This window comes from Callorhinus ursinus, unplaced genomic scaffold (genome assembly GCF_003265705.2).
Source record: "Callorhinus ursinus isolate GAN/ISIS: 27379988/994484 unplaced genomic scaffold, GSC_fseal_2.0 scaffold108, whole genome shotgun sequence".
Classification (NCBI taxonomy): Eukaryota; Metazoa; Chordata; class Mammalia; order Carnivora; family Otariidae; genus Callorhinus; species Callorhinus ursinus.
In genome coordinates this window covers 134,701-148,579 of record NW_027397170.1, presented here as the reverse complement: position 1 = coordinate 148,579, position 13,879 = coordinate 134,701, and the positions used below count along the sequence as shown (strand labels likewise).

The 13,879-nt window shown below is 43.5% G+C and overlaps 1 protein-coding gene across 1 annotated transcript in view; it reads left to right on the top strand.

Annotated features, from left to right (window-relative positions):
• The first annotated feature begins 3,731 nt into the window (after positions 1 to 3,731).
• Positions 3,732 to 13,879, top strand: part of LOC112815708 (keratin, type I cuticular Ha7-like) — an 11,911-nt gene continuing 1,763 nt past the window's right edge. Inside the window, exons 1-5 of the mRNA XM_025861831.2 lie at positions 3,732 to 4,160; positions 5,224 to 5,306; positions 6,256 to 6,412; positions 6,739 to 6,900; positions 6,987 to 7,112. Coding sequence (XP_025717616.1) covers positions 3,732 to 4,160; positions 5,224 to 5,306; positions 6,256 to 6,412; positions 6,739 to 6,900; positions 6,987 to 7,112 — 957 coding nt within the window. The remainder of the gene's footprint in view (positions 4,161 to 5,223; positions 5,307 to 6,255; positions 6,413 to 6,738; positions 6,901 to 6,986; positions 7,113 to 13,879) is intronic.

Here is a 13,879-nt window from a genome sequence, read left to right as displayed (position 1 = left end):
CATGAAATCCTGTGTGAGTGCCAAGCCAGATTCCCAGGGCCTAGTAGATGTTAATAAGTATCACTTCACTTGACCTTCATCTGTCCGCTACAGATATTGTTTCATGTGGACAGGCTTCACACCCACAGGTTTAACAAGCACTGTATGGGTTTCCCCTCTGGTCCCTCCCTTCTCCTTCTGTCTTAGATGTTCTTATAAAACAAACCTCTGTGAAGAAGAATGACTAGGAAGAAAACAAACAGAACTTGCTTGTTATATTAAAGACAACACGTGCTAACACACATTTCAAATGTGCCCAAACATTGGCCCCTCCTGAATGCATCAAATACCAGTTTGCTACATTGTGCTTCTTGAATGCATCAAATACCAGTTTGCTACATTGTGCTTCATTTACATAGGACGACAGCCACCAGGAAGCTCTTCTCTTTCTGTGGAGCAGAGGTCCTGTTCTCAAAGTGTGCTCTCCAGACCCCAGAGTCGGTATCACTTGGGAACTTGTTAGAAATGCAGACTCTTGGGGCTGACCCCAAATCTACTGAATCAGATACCCTGGCATGGGGGCCTGGCAATCTGCCTTTTGGCAAGCCCTCCAGATGATTCTGATGCAGCCTAAAGTTTGAGAATCACCTGTGTAGAAGTTACAAAAATATAAGGAGACCACATTTTTTTTTTTTTTTTTTTGCGTAAGTTAGTATAAATTTCAGCTCTCTAGGCTTTAAAAATGCTATTTGACTCTTGAGGTCTACATTTTTGTGTCATTCAAAGTTGTTTCTGTTGGGGCAGGCCTCTGTTGGCTGCACGCTTGCATTCCTAAGGTTGTACCCCTGCTTCTCCAGAGCCCACCATCACAGTTCTGCTTCTGAGTGTGTGCCTGTGGTTACCTGTTTTTCTAGAAAATCCTTTCTGTCTTTCCTCTGCCTGTCCAAATCTTATCTATATTTCAAGCTCCAGATAAATTCTCTTGATATCCGCCCCCCCACCCCTGCAGCTCTTTCTGTGACTTCTCTTTCCTTTGAGTGACATGACCTATTTTTCTTTCTGCTCTGAGCTTTTTCAGAGGTGGGGATTTCTCTGATTCATCACTGCAATCCTCATGGTGCCTTGAGACGGCTTTGAATGTTAGAGGAGCTTATATGAATACTGAATCACTTGGAGTAGCTCACTGGGACAAGTTCACTGATGGCGGTAAACCCTGCCTTGGTGAATATTGCCCATATCTGTAGTTAGAGTTGTTAAGGGGAAGTGTTCCCATGGGTCTCACTGATTGTGTATGGGACCAACTGATGGCTGGGTGGATACCATGTCTTAAGAGTTGGTGGCACCAGCATACTGCACACAGGAGTCCTGGGCACGAAGGTTTTCTGGGCCATCTGCTGGCAGCCTCTTAATCCCTGCTCATCAGAAATTCCATTCTAGGGCCTTCACTTAAGAGTAGTAGAGACTCCATGGAGTGTATCCATAGGAATGTACTCAGGATGGCGAGGGGGATTAGAAAGAGCTGGAAGGCAAACTCTCTGACTTACTTGCTAACCTACTGCCAGCATCCAGCATCAGAGCCTGCCTGGAACAGAATGGGTACTCGCTCAATGTTTATTGAAGAATGCAGGAACAAGTGAAAGCAATAGACATAAACAGCATGGAGGTAGATATGTCTCTCTGCAGAAAGGACTTTCTAACAGTCCCTTGTATTGTAAGCCCCTGAAGATAGAGCTAGATGTTATTTATCTCTTGACACCAGCACCTTGCACAAAGCCTGGGAAGCTGAGCCACAGAGGCCCAGCTGGCCAGTGATGGGATGGGCCTTCCGGAGAGCAGTGGACTGGACAATGAGTTGGAAGGTTATCAGAAGGGATTTAATGCCAAAGGGCCTTAGACTAGAAGACTTTGAGATCCCTTTTAGCTCAGATTCCTTGTTTTAGAGCCACCTAAAACACGTACCTCCTGCCTCAAGGGTCCTCCTGGTAAATTCATTCATCTTAGGAATGGGGTCAAAGCAGCGTCTTCGTTAGCATAGCCTAGAAGCTGGCTGGCTGCCCTTTTCCAGGGCTTACTGAACAACTGGCTTATTTGTTTAGGAATGGAGGAGGCCATAAAGCTTCTGAAGCTCTGAGTGTGTCTGAAGATTAATGAAATTTAAATTTTATTTTACAGTCTGCTAAGTAATGGACAATCAAGGTGGGTGCATTTCAAAGAAATGCACGAAGTTTCAAAAGATGAAAGATCAAAGTTCTTGAGTGTGTATCTCCTTAAACAAGGTGTAGAGGGAGTCAGTGGGTGAGAGGACCAGTGTCTTACAAGGAAAGCTGCCAGAAAGGAGGAGGAGGTGCCTGAGAACAGACACCATAAAGTACTAATCACTGCCTGCCTTAATTAGCCTATAGACTCTAATACAAAAAAATGATAATTTTATTTCTTGGGAGTCATAGATTACCCTGTTTCATTCATGAAGTTTTTTTTTTTTTTTCTGCTTCCCAAACTACTTATTTATCTCATGCTTGCACAGGGAAGTCTTAATTGCCCAAATCAGTTTGATAGGTGGTATTTTCATTTTAATTCAGTTGAAAATACTTTAATTTCTCATCTGATATCTCCTTTGACCCATGAGTAATTAAAAAGTGTCTATTCAGTTTTCAGACACCAAAATCAATTTAGAAGTTAGGTTTCTGTTTTGTTGTTCTGGTCTGATGTTGTCCTCTAATGTTTACAGAGGAGATTTTCATCTCTTCTCTGTTACCTTCCTTCATAAGGAAGCTGTGTATTTATTTTTCCTCATATTTGGGGAGAGTCAGCTTCCAGGGGCAGATTCCTACCTTTGATTTGCCTTTACCAGAAGACTATATATGGGATGGTCCTGGCATTCAAGGCTTCCCACAACCTGGACTGAATGCAACTTTCCAGGGCTCCAGCACAGCTATACTATTTTCCATTTCCCAGACACATTTGATTCTGTTCATTTTGGTCTCTGTGAGAGATGGTCTCTCCCCCAGCCCCTCCTGGAAACCATCATTCAAAACACATTTGAAATGCTCCTTGTTCCATGAAGTCTTTTTCTGGTCACACAGTGTGCTCTCTTCTTAAAAATCTATGCAGCTTTTTTTTTTTTTTTAACCCCCTCTCTTTTTGCCTTTATAATAAAGGTCATTTACTTTCTTATTCCTCTTACTAAAATCTAAACCCCTCCCTCCAGGCAGCCTAAGCTGCGTCCCAGAGTGGAGACCTCTATACACATCTGCTGAAACAAACTAATTGTGATTTGTTTTGCTTTCCTCAGTGTGCCTGATTTGATGATTATTTTAGACTTTGCGATGATGGAAACATTTGGAGGCAGGAAAAGGATACTGGAGAGGGAGAGATTTTGAGGTGATTTTAGGAGTCTCTGGTTGTTGATTATCTCGCAGATAAACTGACAGAGGGGAAAGAGACATAAGCCACAGGATGTGGGCCACTTGAAGAAAACCTCATTTTCTCTGTGTTGTAGGACCCTGCAGTGCGGGGAAGTATCCTGTGTGGGTGAAGGCCTCTTTCATGAGCTCATTAACTCTTTATAAGAGACAAAAATCACTGACTAATAGAGTGATTGTATGAGAATCAACATAAATATTAATGAGGAAAATGCCTGTTTTCTTGCACCAACACCCACTACAAATCTATATAAGGTCTGGAGGAGAAGGAAGGCTTCTACTTCAAGCAAATCCAACTGTGGGCAAAGCACACATCTGGCCTTCGACACCATGACTTCTCACCACTGCAGTTCTCTCCTCAGTGGAAAGGTTCCAGAGGCCAAGCCCGCTTCCCTATGCTTGTCGGCCACCCTGGCACATGCCAACCGAGTGCGTGTGGGGGCAACCCCTCTGGGCAAACCCAGCCTCTGTATGCCCCACAGCTGCCGCACTGCTTGCCCCTTGCCAGGGACCTGCAACATTCCTGGCAACATTGGAGTCTGTGAGAACTATGGGGAAGGGGCCCCGAATGGCCACGAGAAGGTGACCATGCAGTTCCTGAACGATCGCCTGGCCAACTACCTGGAGAAGGTGCGCCAGCTGGAGAAGGAGAACGCGGAGCTAGAGACGAGGATCCGAGAGTCGAGCAAATGCCATGAGTCCACCATGTGTCCAGACTACCAGTCCTACTTCCAGACCATTGAAGAGCTCCAGCAGAAGGTGAGGTTTGTGGTGCTTCAGATCAGGGGTTGGCAAACTATGGCCCATCTGGCCTACTAACTGATTTTTATAAATAAAGTTTTATTGGTACATGGCCATGCTCATTCATTAATGTATTGTGTATGGCTGCTTCTGCGCTCTAATGGCAGAGTTGAATAGTTGTGACAGAGATCCATGGCCTTCAAACCCTATATATTTACTGTCTGGCCCTTTACAGAAAAAGATTACTGACACTTGCACAAAATTTTCAGGGCCTGGATTGGGAGTGGAAATAGCCACATTTGAAAAAAAAAATTCTTTTTTGACTGTGGGAAGAGAATTTCTTGAGTGCAGATGAATGGGAATATGTAGAAGTTGAGATGGGAGATTTGACTCTCTAGGATTCTGAGTTTATGTTTGCTTATCTCAGTACTTACAATTCTAACATTGTAGTTGCAAAGACAGTGCAACGTAACCTCCAGTGCAGTACAAGGCGGCATGTTCTAATGTCCCTTATGAGCCAGTATATGGTCATTCAGTAGCACTGGTCTCTTCTGCATAGCTACTGTCCCCTTTGATAATCAGTGCAAAGCTTCTTAAGAAACTACATCTTTGTTTTGGAGATAGGAAGACAAAAAGTGTCAAATAAGGGCCACAGAAACCTGGCTAGATTCACAGAAGACCTTTGGGGAAGTTGATCAACAAGCATAATGGACTTCTTATTAAGAATGGGTCCCTCTTCATCTAAACCTTTCATAACCAGCCCATTGTTTCTGTGGCCTAGATTTCAGATCTTGTTCATATCAGGCTAAATATCACGGCTGGCAAAATAAAATTAAGTCTCTGTTATGTGTTCAGTTTGCTATTCCTCTCCATCTCCCAGTTCTTTTGGCTGTATGCCTTCCACCTTTGCCAAGCATCCTCATGCACAGCCCCCGCCCTGTGTCACACCAGCATCTCTTATGTGTTTGGGAGTCCAAGAGGATGTTGTTGTTTGAATCTCAGGCCAATGGAACTTCTTTTGACCTGAGGCCATTGATGGCTCTAGAGATAGTCAATTACTGAGCCTTCTTTCTTTCCCCAGATCCTGTGCATCAAATCTGAGAACAACAGGCTGGTTGTGCAAATAGACAATGCCAGGCTGGCTGCAGATGACTTCAGGACCAAGTGAGTTGGGATAGAACAGGCAGAGGGGGGAGCCAGGTACCTACCCTGACTTTTTCTCTCTGGTGATGCAGTTGGCATTAGAGATATAATTGACCAAGATCCCAAACCGACAGTTAAAGCAAGAGAAAACAGAGGGCATTATGCCCATGATCTTGAAAGAACACTCCTCTGCCCCTCAATTGTTTAGCTTTTATAGTTCACAACATGCTTGAGAATGCATCATACTCTTGCTGCTTCCTGTTCCAAGGACCTGGGGAGGTAGGCAGGGCACTGATGGCTTCATCCTTGTGAGGGAACTGAAGCTCAGGGCCCCAAGTCATGTGGCCACTGAGTGGTAGGACTGGAACCTGGCCCTATGTTTCCTACCCTGAGGCCATTTCCTACCAAATTCTGCTGCCTCCATGAGAATGTTTCCACACTGCAGCCCAACCAATTTGTGAGCACTAATAACTCATGACAGAAATCATGCTCCACCATCTATGATGGAGGCCTGTGAGGCTCAAAAGGTTTATGCCACCTCAGAAGGTCCAACCTGGGAACAGGAAGGGGCATTGCGCTTTATTCTTTCTTCAGAACTCTGTGGAAGCCTTACTCCTCTGGAGCTAAAGAGGGCCATTTCTATCCTCCCATCTGGCATTTGGCTTCTAATCTGAGAGAACCCAGGGTCTGCCTCAGTAGGGGGCATGGAAGAGGAGGGTCTGCAGGGATCACCTGAGGGCAGGTGCTGGCCGTGTGTCTGCCCCAGCACCCTCAGTCCTGGCCACTCTGCCTAGTGGTGCTTCATGTCAAATGGGTGGGGAACACCCCATTGCTTTCCAGGCTGGAAGTGTGCCACATAGGAAATGCCAACTCACAATTAGACTGCAGAGGGATGGCCAGTGGAGTGGCTGCCAGTGTCCTGGGGTCCCTCTGCTCTCTACCCCCGACTCCTGTATCTTTCCTGCTAAAGGTACCAGATGGAGCACTCTCTCTGCCAGCTGGGGGAGGCCGACATCTGCGGCCTGCGCAGGGTGCTGGATGACCTCACACTTGCCAAGTGTGACCTGGAGGCCCAGCTGGAGTCCCTCAAGGAGGAGCTGCTCTGCCTTAAGAAGAACCATGAGCAGGTACATGGCCCTTTGTGTAAGACTTTCTGGGGGTGAATTTGGGCTCATTTGGGGGAAGAAATGAAGCTCTTCCTCCTCCTCAGGATGGGAGATCTGCAGGCCCTGCCTTGTGGGTAAGCTTCACAAGCTATGGAGGTGAGCTCCAGCTTTCAGTGGGGACTTGCTCTTCATCCACAGCCTTTGGAAGTTGCTAGCCTAATGCAGGTGGTGCCTCATCCTCAGAGGAGCCCAGGGAAATCACTGGGGAGGGTGGGGAGTGGGAGATGAGGTTTTGGGGTGGAGGGCAGTGGGGACTCCACGGCTGGGATGTCCTCTTGTGCCCACAGGAAGTCCGCCTCCTGAGGAACCAGCTGGGGGACAAGCTCCAGATTAAGCTGGATGCGGAGCCTACCGTGGACCTGAGCAGGGTGCTGCAGGAGATGAGGTGCCACTATGAGGCCTTGGTGCAGACCAACCACAATGATCTGGAAGAGTGGTTCCAAGATCAGGTGCGGGTGCTGCCTCGGAGCAGGGAGGGGCCCTGGCTTCCACCTGGGCAGGTTACTGATCATGTCTCTGTGCCCTTGTGCTTCAGTCTGAAAGCATCAGCAAGCAGGACATGTCCTGCTCCGAGGAGCTGCGGTGCTGCCAGTCAGAGATCCTGGAGCTGAGACGCACAGTGAACGCCCTGGAGGTGGAGCTTCAGGCCCAGCACACGCTGGTGAGCTCCTTTGCTTGGTTCAGTACCTGCCTCCCTTAAATACAGACCAGGACACAGTTCAAACCTTGACTTCCTTGCCTTTGCAAGAACTTTCTCATAGATGTGGATGATGAGGGAATGAACATTACCCATATGAGGGAGGTCCTGCAAACTTATCCTGAGGTCTACAATGAAGAGCAATGGCACGTTTAGTTCTCCCAGCTGAGGACTGCTAACAGGAGTTAGCTTGTTCTCCAGCCCTGGCAATACCTTGGGGTGTCACAGTCTTTTTAAAAATAATTTTTATTGTTATGTTAATCACCATACACTACATCATTAGTTCTTGATGTAGTGTTCCATGATTCATTGTTTGTGCATAACACCCAGTGCTCCATGCAGAATGTGCCCTCTTTAATACCCATCACCAGGCTAACCCATCCCCCACCCCCCTCCCCTCTAGAACCCTCAGTTTGTTTTTCAGAGTCCATCGTCTCTCATGGTTCGTCTCCCCCTCTGACTTACTCCCCTTCATTCTTCCCCTCCTGCTATCTTCCTCTTTTTTTTTTCTTAACATATGTTGCATTATTTGTTTCAGAAGTACAGATCCGTGATTCATCAGTCTTGTACAATTCACAGTGCTCACCATAGCACATACCCTCCCCAATGTCTATCACCCAGCCACCCCATCCCTCCCACCCCCCACCCCTCCAGCAACACTCAGTTTGTTCCTGAGATTAAGAATTCCTCATATCAGTGAGGTCATATGATACATGTCTTTCTCTGATTGACTTATTTCACTCGGCATAACACACTCCAGTTCCATCCACGTCGTTGCAAATGGCAAGATCTCATTCCTTTTGATGGCGGCATAATATTCCATTGTGTATATATACCACTTCTTCTTTATCCATTCTTCTGTCGATGGACATCTTGGCTCTTTCCACAGTTTGGCTATTGGGGACATTGCTGCTATAAACATTGGGGTGCACGTACCCCTTCGGATCCCTACATTTGTATCTTTGTGGTAAATACCCAGTAGTGCAATTGCTGGATCAGATGGTAGCTCTATTTTCAACTGTTTGAGGAACCTCCATACTGTTTTCCAGAGGGGTTGCACCAGCTTGCATTCCCACCAACAGTGTAGGAGGGTTCCCCTTTCTCCACATCCCCGCCAACATCTTCGTTTCCTGACTTGCTAATTCTAGCCATTCTGACTGGTGTGAGGTGGTATCTCATTGAGGTTTTGATTTGGATTTCCCTGATGCCGAGCGATGTTGAGCACTGTTTCATGTGCCTGTTGGCCATCTGGATGTCTTCTTTGGAAAAATGTCTGTTCATGTCTTCTGCCCATTTCTTGATTGGATTATTTGTTCTTTGGGTGTTGAGTTTGATAAGTTCTTTATAGATTTTGGATACTAGCCCCTTATCTGAGATGTCATTTGCAAATATTTTCTCCCATTCTGTCGGTTGTCTTTTGGTTTTGTGGACTGTTTCTTTTGCTGTGCAAAAGCTTTTTATCTTGATGAAATCCCAAGAGTTCATTTTTGCCCTTGCTTCCTTGCCTTTGGCGATGTTTCTAGGAAGAAGTTGCTGTGGCTGAGGTCGAAGAGATTGCTACCTGTGTTCTCCTTTAGGATTTGGATGGACTCCTGTCTCACGTTTAGGTCTTTCAACCATTTGGAGTCTATTTTTGTGTGTGGTGTAAGGAAATGGTCCAGTTTCATTCTTCTGCATGTGGCTGTCCAATTTTCCCAACACCATTTTTTGAAGAGACTGTCTTTTTTCCATTGGACATTCTTTCCTGCTTTGTCAAAGATGAGTTGACCATAGAGTTGAGGGTCCATTTCTGGGCTCTCGATTCTGTTCCATTGATCTATGTGTCTGTTTTTGTGCCAGTACCATCCTGTCTTGATGATGACAGCTTTGTAATAGAGCTGGAAGTCCGGAATTGTGATGCCGCCAGCTTTGCTTTTCTTTTTCAATATTCCTCTGGCTATTCGGGGTCTCTTCTGGTTCCATACCAATTTTAACATTATTTGTTCCATTTCTTTGAAAAAAGTGGATGGTATTTTGATGGGGATTGCATTGAATGTGTAGATGGCTCTAGGTAGCACTGTATTCTTCACAATGTTTGTTCTTCCAGTCCATGAACATGGAACGTTTTTCCATTTCTTTGTGTCTTCTTCAATTTCTTTCATGAGTATTTTATAGTTTTCTGAGTACAGATCCTTTGCCTCTTTGGTTAAATTTATTCCTAGGTGTCTTATGGTTTTGGGTGCAATTGTGAATGGGATCGACTCCTTGATTTGTCTCTCTTCTGTCTTGTTGTTGGTGTATAGGAATGCCACTGATTTCTGTGCATTGATTTTATATCCTGCTAATTTACTGACTTCCTGTATGAGTTCTAGCAGTTTTGGGGGGGAGTCTTTTGGGTTTTCCACATACAGTATCATATCATCTGCAAAGAGTGAGAGTTTGACTTCCTCTTTGCCGATTTGGATGCCTTTGATTTCTTTTTGTTGTCTGATTTCTGTGGCTAGGACTTCTAATACTATGTTGAATAGCAGTGGTGAGAGTGGACATCCCTGCTGCGTTCCTGAACTTAGGGGAAAAACTCTCCACTTTTCCCCATTGAGAATGATATTCACTGTAGGTTTTTCATAGATGGCTTTTATGATATTGAGGTATGTACCCTCTATCCCTATACTCTGAAGAGTTTTGATCAAGAAAGGATGTTGTACTTTGTCAAATGCTTTTTCTGCATCTATTGAGAGGATCACATGACTCTTGTTCTTTCTTTTGTTAATGTATTGTATCACATTGATTGATTTGCGGATGTTGAACCAGCCTTGCAGCCCGGGGATCAATCCCACTTGGTCATGGTGAATAATCGTTTTAATGTACTGTTGGATCCTGTTGGCTAGTACTTTGGTGAGAATTTTTGCATCCATGTTCATCAAGGATATTGCTCTGTAATTCTCTTTTTTGATGGGGTCTTTGTCTGGTTTTAGGATCAAGGTAATGGTGGCCTCATAAAATGAGTTTGGAAGTTTTCTTTGCATTTCTAGTTTTTGGAACAGTTTCAGGAGAATAGGTATTAATTCTTCTTTAAATGTCTGATGGAATTCCCCTGGGAAGCCATCTGGCCCTGGGCTTTGGTTTGTTGGGAGATTTTTGATGACTGCTTCAATTTCCTTGTGGTTATAGGTCTGTTCAGATTTTCTATTTCTTCCTGGTTCAATTTTGGTAGTTGATACATCTCTAGGAATGCACCCATTTCTTCCAGGTTATCTAATTTGCTGGCATAGAGTTGCTCATAATATGTTCTTATAATTGTTTGTATTTCTTTAGTGTTGGTTGTGATCTCTTCTCTTTCATTCATGATTTTGTTGATTTGGGTCATTTCTCTTTTCTTTTGGATAAGTCTGGCCAGGGGTTTATCAATCTTGTTCATTCTTTCGAAGAACCAGCTCCTAGTTTCGTTGAACTGTTCTACTGTTCTTTTGGTTTCTATTTCATTTATTTCTGCTCTGATCTTTATGATTTCTCTTCTCCTGCTAGGTTTAGGCTTTATTTGCTGTTTTTTCTCCAGCTCCTTTAGGTGTAGGGTTAGGTTGTGTATTTGAGACCTTTCTTGTTTCTTGAGAAAGGCTTGTATTGCTATATATTTTCCTCTCAGGACTGCCTTTGCTGTATTCCAAAGATTTTGAACAGTTGTGTTTTCATTTTCATTGGTTTCCATGAATTTTTTTAATTCTTCTTTAATTTCCTGGTTGACCCATTCATTCTTTAGTAGGATGCTCTTTAGCCTCCATGTATTTGAGTTGTTTCTGACTTTCCTCTTGTGATTGAGTTCTAGTTTCAAAGCATTGTGGTCTGAAAATATGCAGGGAATAATTCCAATCTTGGTACCGGTTGAGACCTGATTTGTGACCTAGGATGTGATCAATTCTGGAGAATGTTCCGTGGGCACTAGAGAAGAATGTGTATTCCATTGCTTTGGGATGGAATGTTCTGAATATGTCTGTAAAGTCCATTTGGTCCAGTGTGTCATTTAAAGTCTTTATTTTCTTGTTGATCTTTTGCTTAGATGATCACTCCATTTCAGTTAGGGGGGGTGTTAAAGTCCCCCACTATTATTGTATTGTTGTCAATGTGTTTCTTTGCTTTTGTTATTAATTGCCTTATATAATTGGCTGCTCCCATGTTAGGGGCATAGACATTTAAAATTGTTAGATCTTCTTGTTGGATAGATCCTTTAAGTAGGATATAGTGTCCTTCTTCATCTCTTATTACAGGCTTTGTTTTAAAATCTAATTTGTCTGATATAAGGATGGCCACCCCAGCTTTCTTTTGGTGTCCATTAGCATGGTAAATGGTTTTCCACCCCCTCACTTTCAATGTGGGGGTGTCTTTGGGTCAAAAATGAGTCTCTTGCAGACAGCATATTGATGGGTCTTGTTTTTTAATCCAATCTGATAGCCTGTGTCTTTTGATTGGGGCATTGAGCCCATTTACATTCAGGGTAACTATTGAAAGATATGAATTTAGTGCCATTGTATTGCCTGTAAGGTGACTGTTACTGTATATTGTCTGTGCTCCTTTCTGATCTATGCTGCTTTTAGGCTCTCTTTTTGCTTAGAGGACCTCTTTCAATATTTCTTGTACGGTTGGTTTCGTGTTTGCAAATTCCTTTAGTTTTTGTTTGTCCTGGAAGCTTTTTATCTCTCCTATTTTCAATGACAGCCTAGCTGGATATAGTATTCCTGGCTGCATATTTTTCTCATTTAGTGCTCTGAAGATATCCTGCCAGTCCTTTCTGGCCTGCCAGGTCTCTGTGGATAGACTTGTTGCCAATCTAATGTTTCTACCATTGTAGGTTACATATCTCTTCTCCTGAGCTGCTGTCAGGATTTTCTCTTTGTCTCTGAGACTCGTAAGTTTTACTATTAGATGTCGGAGTGTTGACCAATTTTATTGATTTTGAGAGGGGTTCTCTGTGCCTCCTGGATTTTGATGCCTGTTTCCTTCCTCACATTAGGGAAGTTCTCTGCTATAATTTGCTCCAATATACCTTCTGCCCCTCTCTCTCTTTCTTCTTCTTCTGGGATCCCAATTATTCTAATGTTGTTTTGTCTTATCATATCGCTTATATCCCGAATTCTGCCCTCGTGATCCTGTAGTTGTTTCTCTCTCTTTTTCTCAGCCTCTTTATTTTCCATCATTTGGTCTTCTATATCGCTGAATTCTTTCTTCTGCCTCATTTATCCTAGCAGTTAGTGCCCCCATTTTTTATTGCATCTCATTAATAGCCTTTTTGATTTTGACTTGGTTAGATTTTAGTTCTTTTATTTCTCCAGAAAGCATTTCTCTAATAACTTCCATGCTTTTTTCAAGCCCAGCTAGTATCTTTAAAGTCATAATTCTGAACTCTCGGTCCGACATCGTACTAATGTCCGTATTGAGTAGGTCCCTGGCAGACGGTACTACCTCTTGTTCTTTTTGCTGAGGTGATTTTTTTCGTCTTGTCATTTTGTCCAGAGGAGAACAGATGAATGAGAGAACAGAATGCTAACAGGTTAACAACGTCTCCACCAAATATACTCTATACAAATCAGAAAAGACCTGAAACCAGGGGACAAGAAAGGGAAAGAAAGAAGAGAAAAAAAAAAAAAGGAAAAAGAAAAAGATAAAAACAAACAAAAACAGAACAAAACAAAAGAAAAACCAGAATATGATCAAATATGATCAGGCTAGTGCATAGATCAGTGCCACATACTAGCTTTTGGGCATATTTTGTTCTGTTAGAAGAAAGTGCCTCCTAAAATTTTAAAGGAGTTAAGACTTATATATGTACAAAATAAGGGGTGATATAATGAAGGGATGGCAGATGACTGTAAAGATGAAAATTATAAAAGATTTTATAAAAGGACTTAATAAGATAAGAAGTTGTTTTTAAAAAGAAAGAAGAAGATTTAAAAAGAAAAGGAAAAAAGAAAAAAAAAGGGAGAGAATGTGATCAGGCAGGAGACTAGAACAAAGCTATACACTAGTGATTTAGGGTATATTTTGATCTGTTAGAAGAAATTGTATCTCAAAATTTTAAAGAGAGAACAACTTATATATATATATGCCAAAAATAAGGGTAACTACTATGAAGGGATAAAAATATGACTCTAAAAATAAAAAATAAAAAATGTTTTTTTTTAAAAAAGGGATTGATAAGATGTTGTTTGAAAAAGGGAAAAAGAAACATTAAAAACAGTTAAAAAATTAACTTTGAAAAACTAATGAATTATGGTAAAAAAGCCATGAATTCTATGTGCAGTATTCCCCTAGCGCTGGAGTTCTCCCGTTCTCCTTGATCAGTAAACTTGGTCTTGGCTTGCTGGCTGTTCGTGCTGATCTTCTGGGGGAGGGGCCTGTTGCCATGGTTCCCAAATGTCTTTGCCGGAGGCGGAATTGCCCCGCCCTTGTGAGTCCGGGCTAAGCAAGCTGCTTGGGTTTGCTCTCAGGAGCTTTTGTTCCCGGCAACCTCTCGGTACAGCTTTGGAGGACCAGGGTGAAAATGGTGGCCTCCCAATCTCTGCCTGGAGGAGCTGAGAACTCGGGGCCCCGCTCCTCAGTGTGCCCCCAGAGAAAAGCAGTCATTCCTGTCTCCCTGGTCTCCGGCCGCACCCCGTGCTCACCCGGCCTGTGATCGAGCGTTTCTATGTCTGGCACCCGACCCCGTGTGGAGTCTCCAAACCCAGCAGATCCCTTTGGTGCGCTTCCGCGCCGTTCCTCCC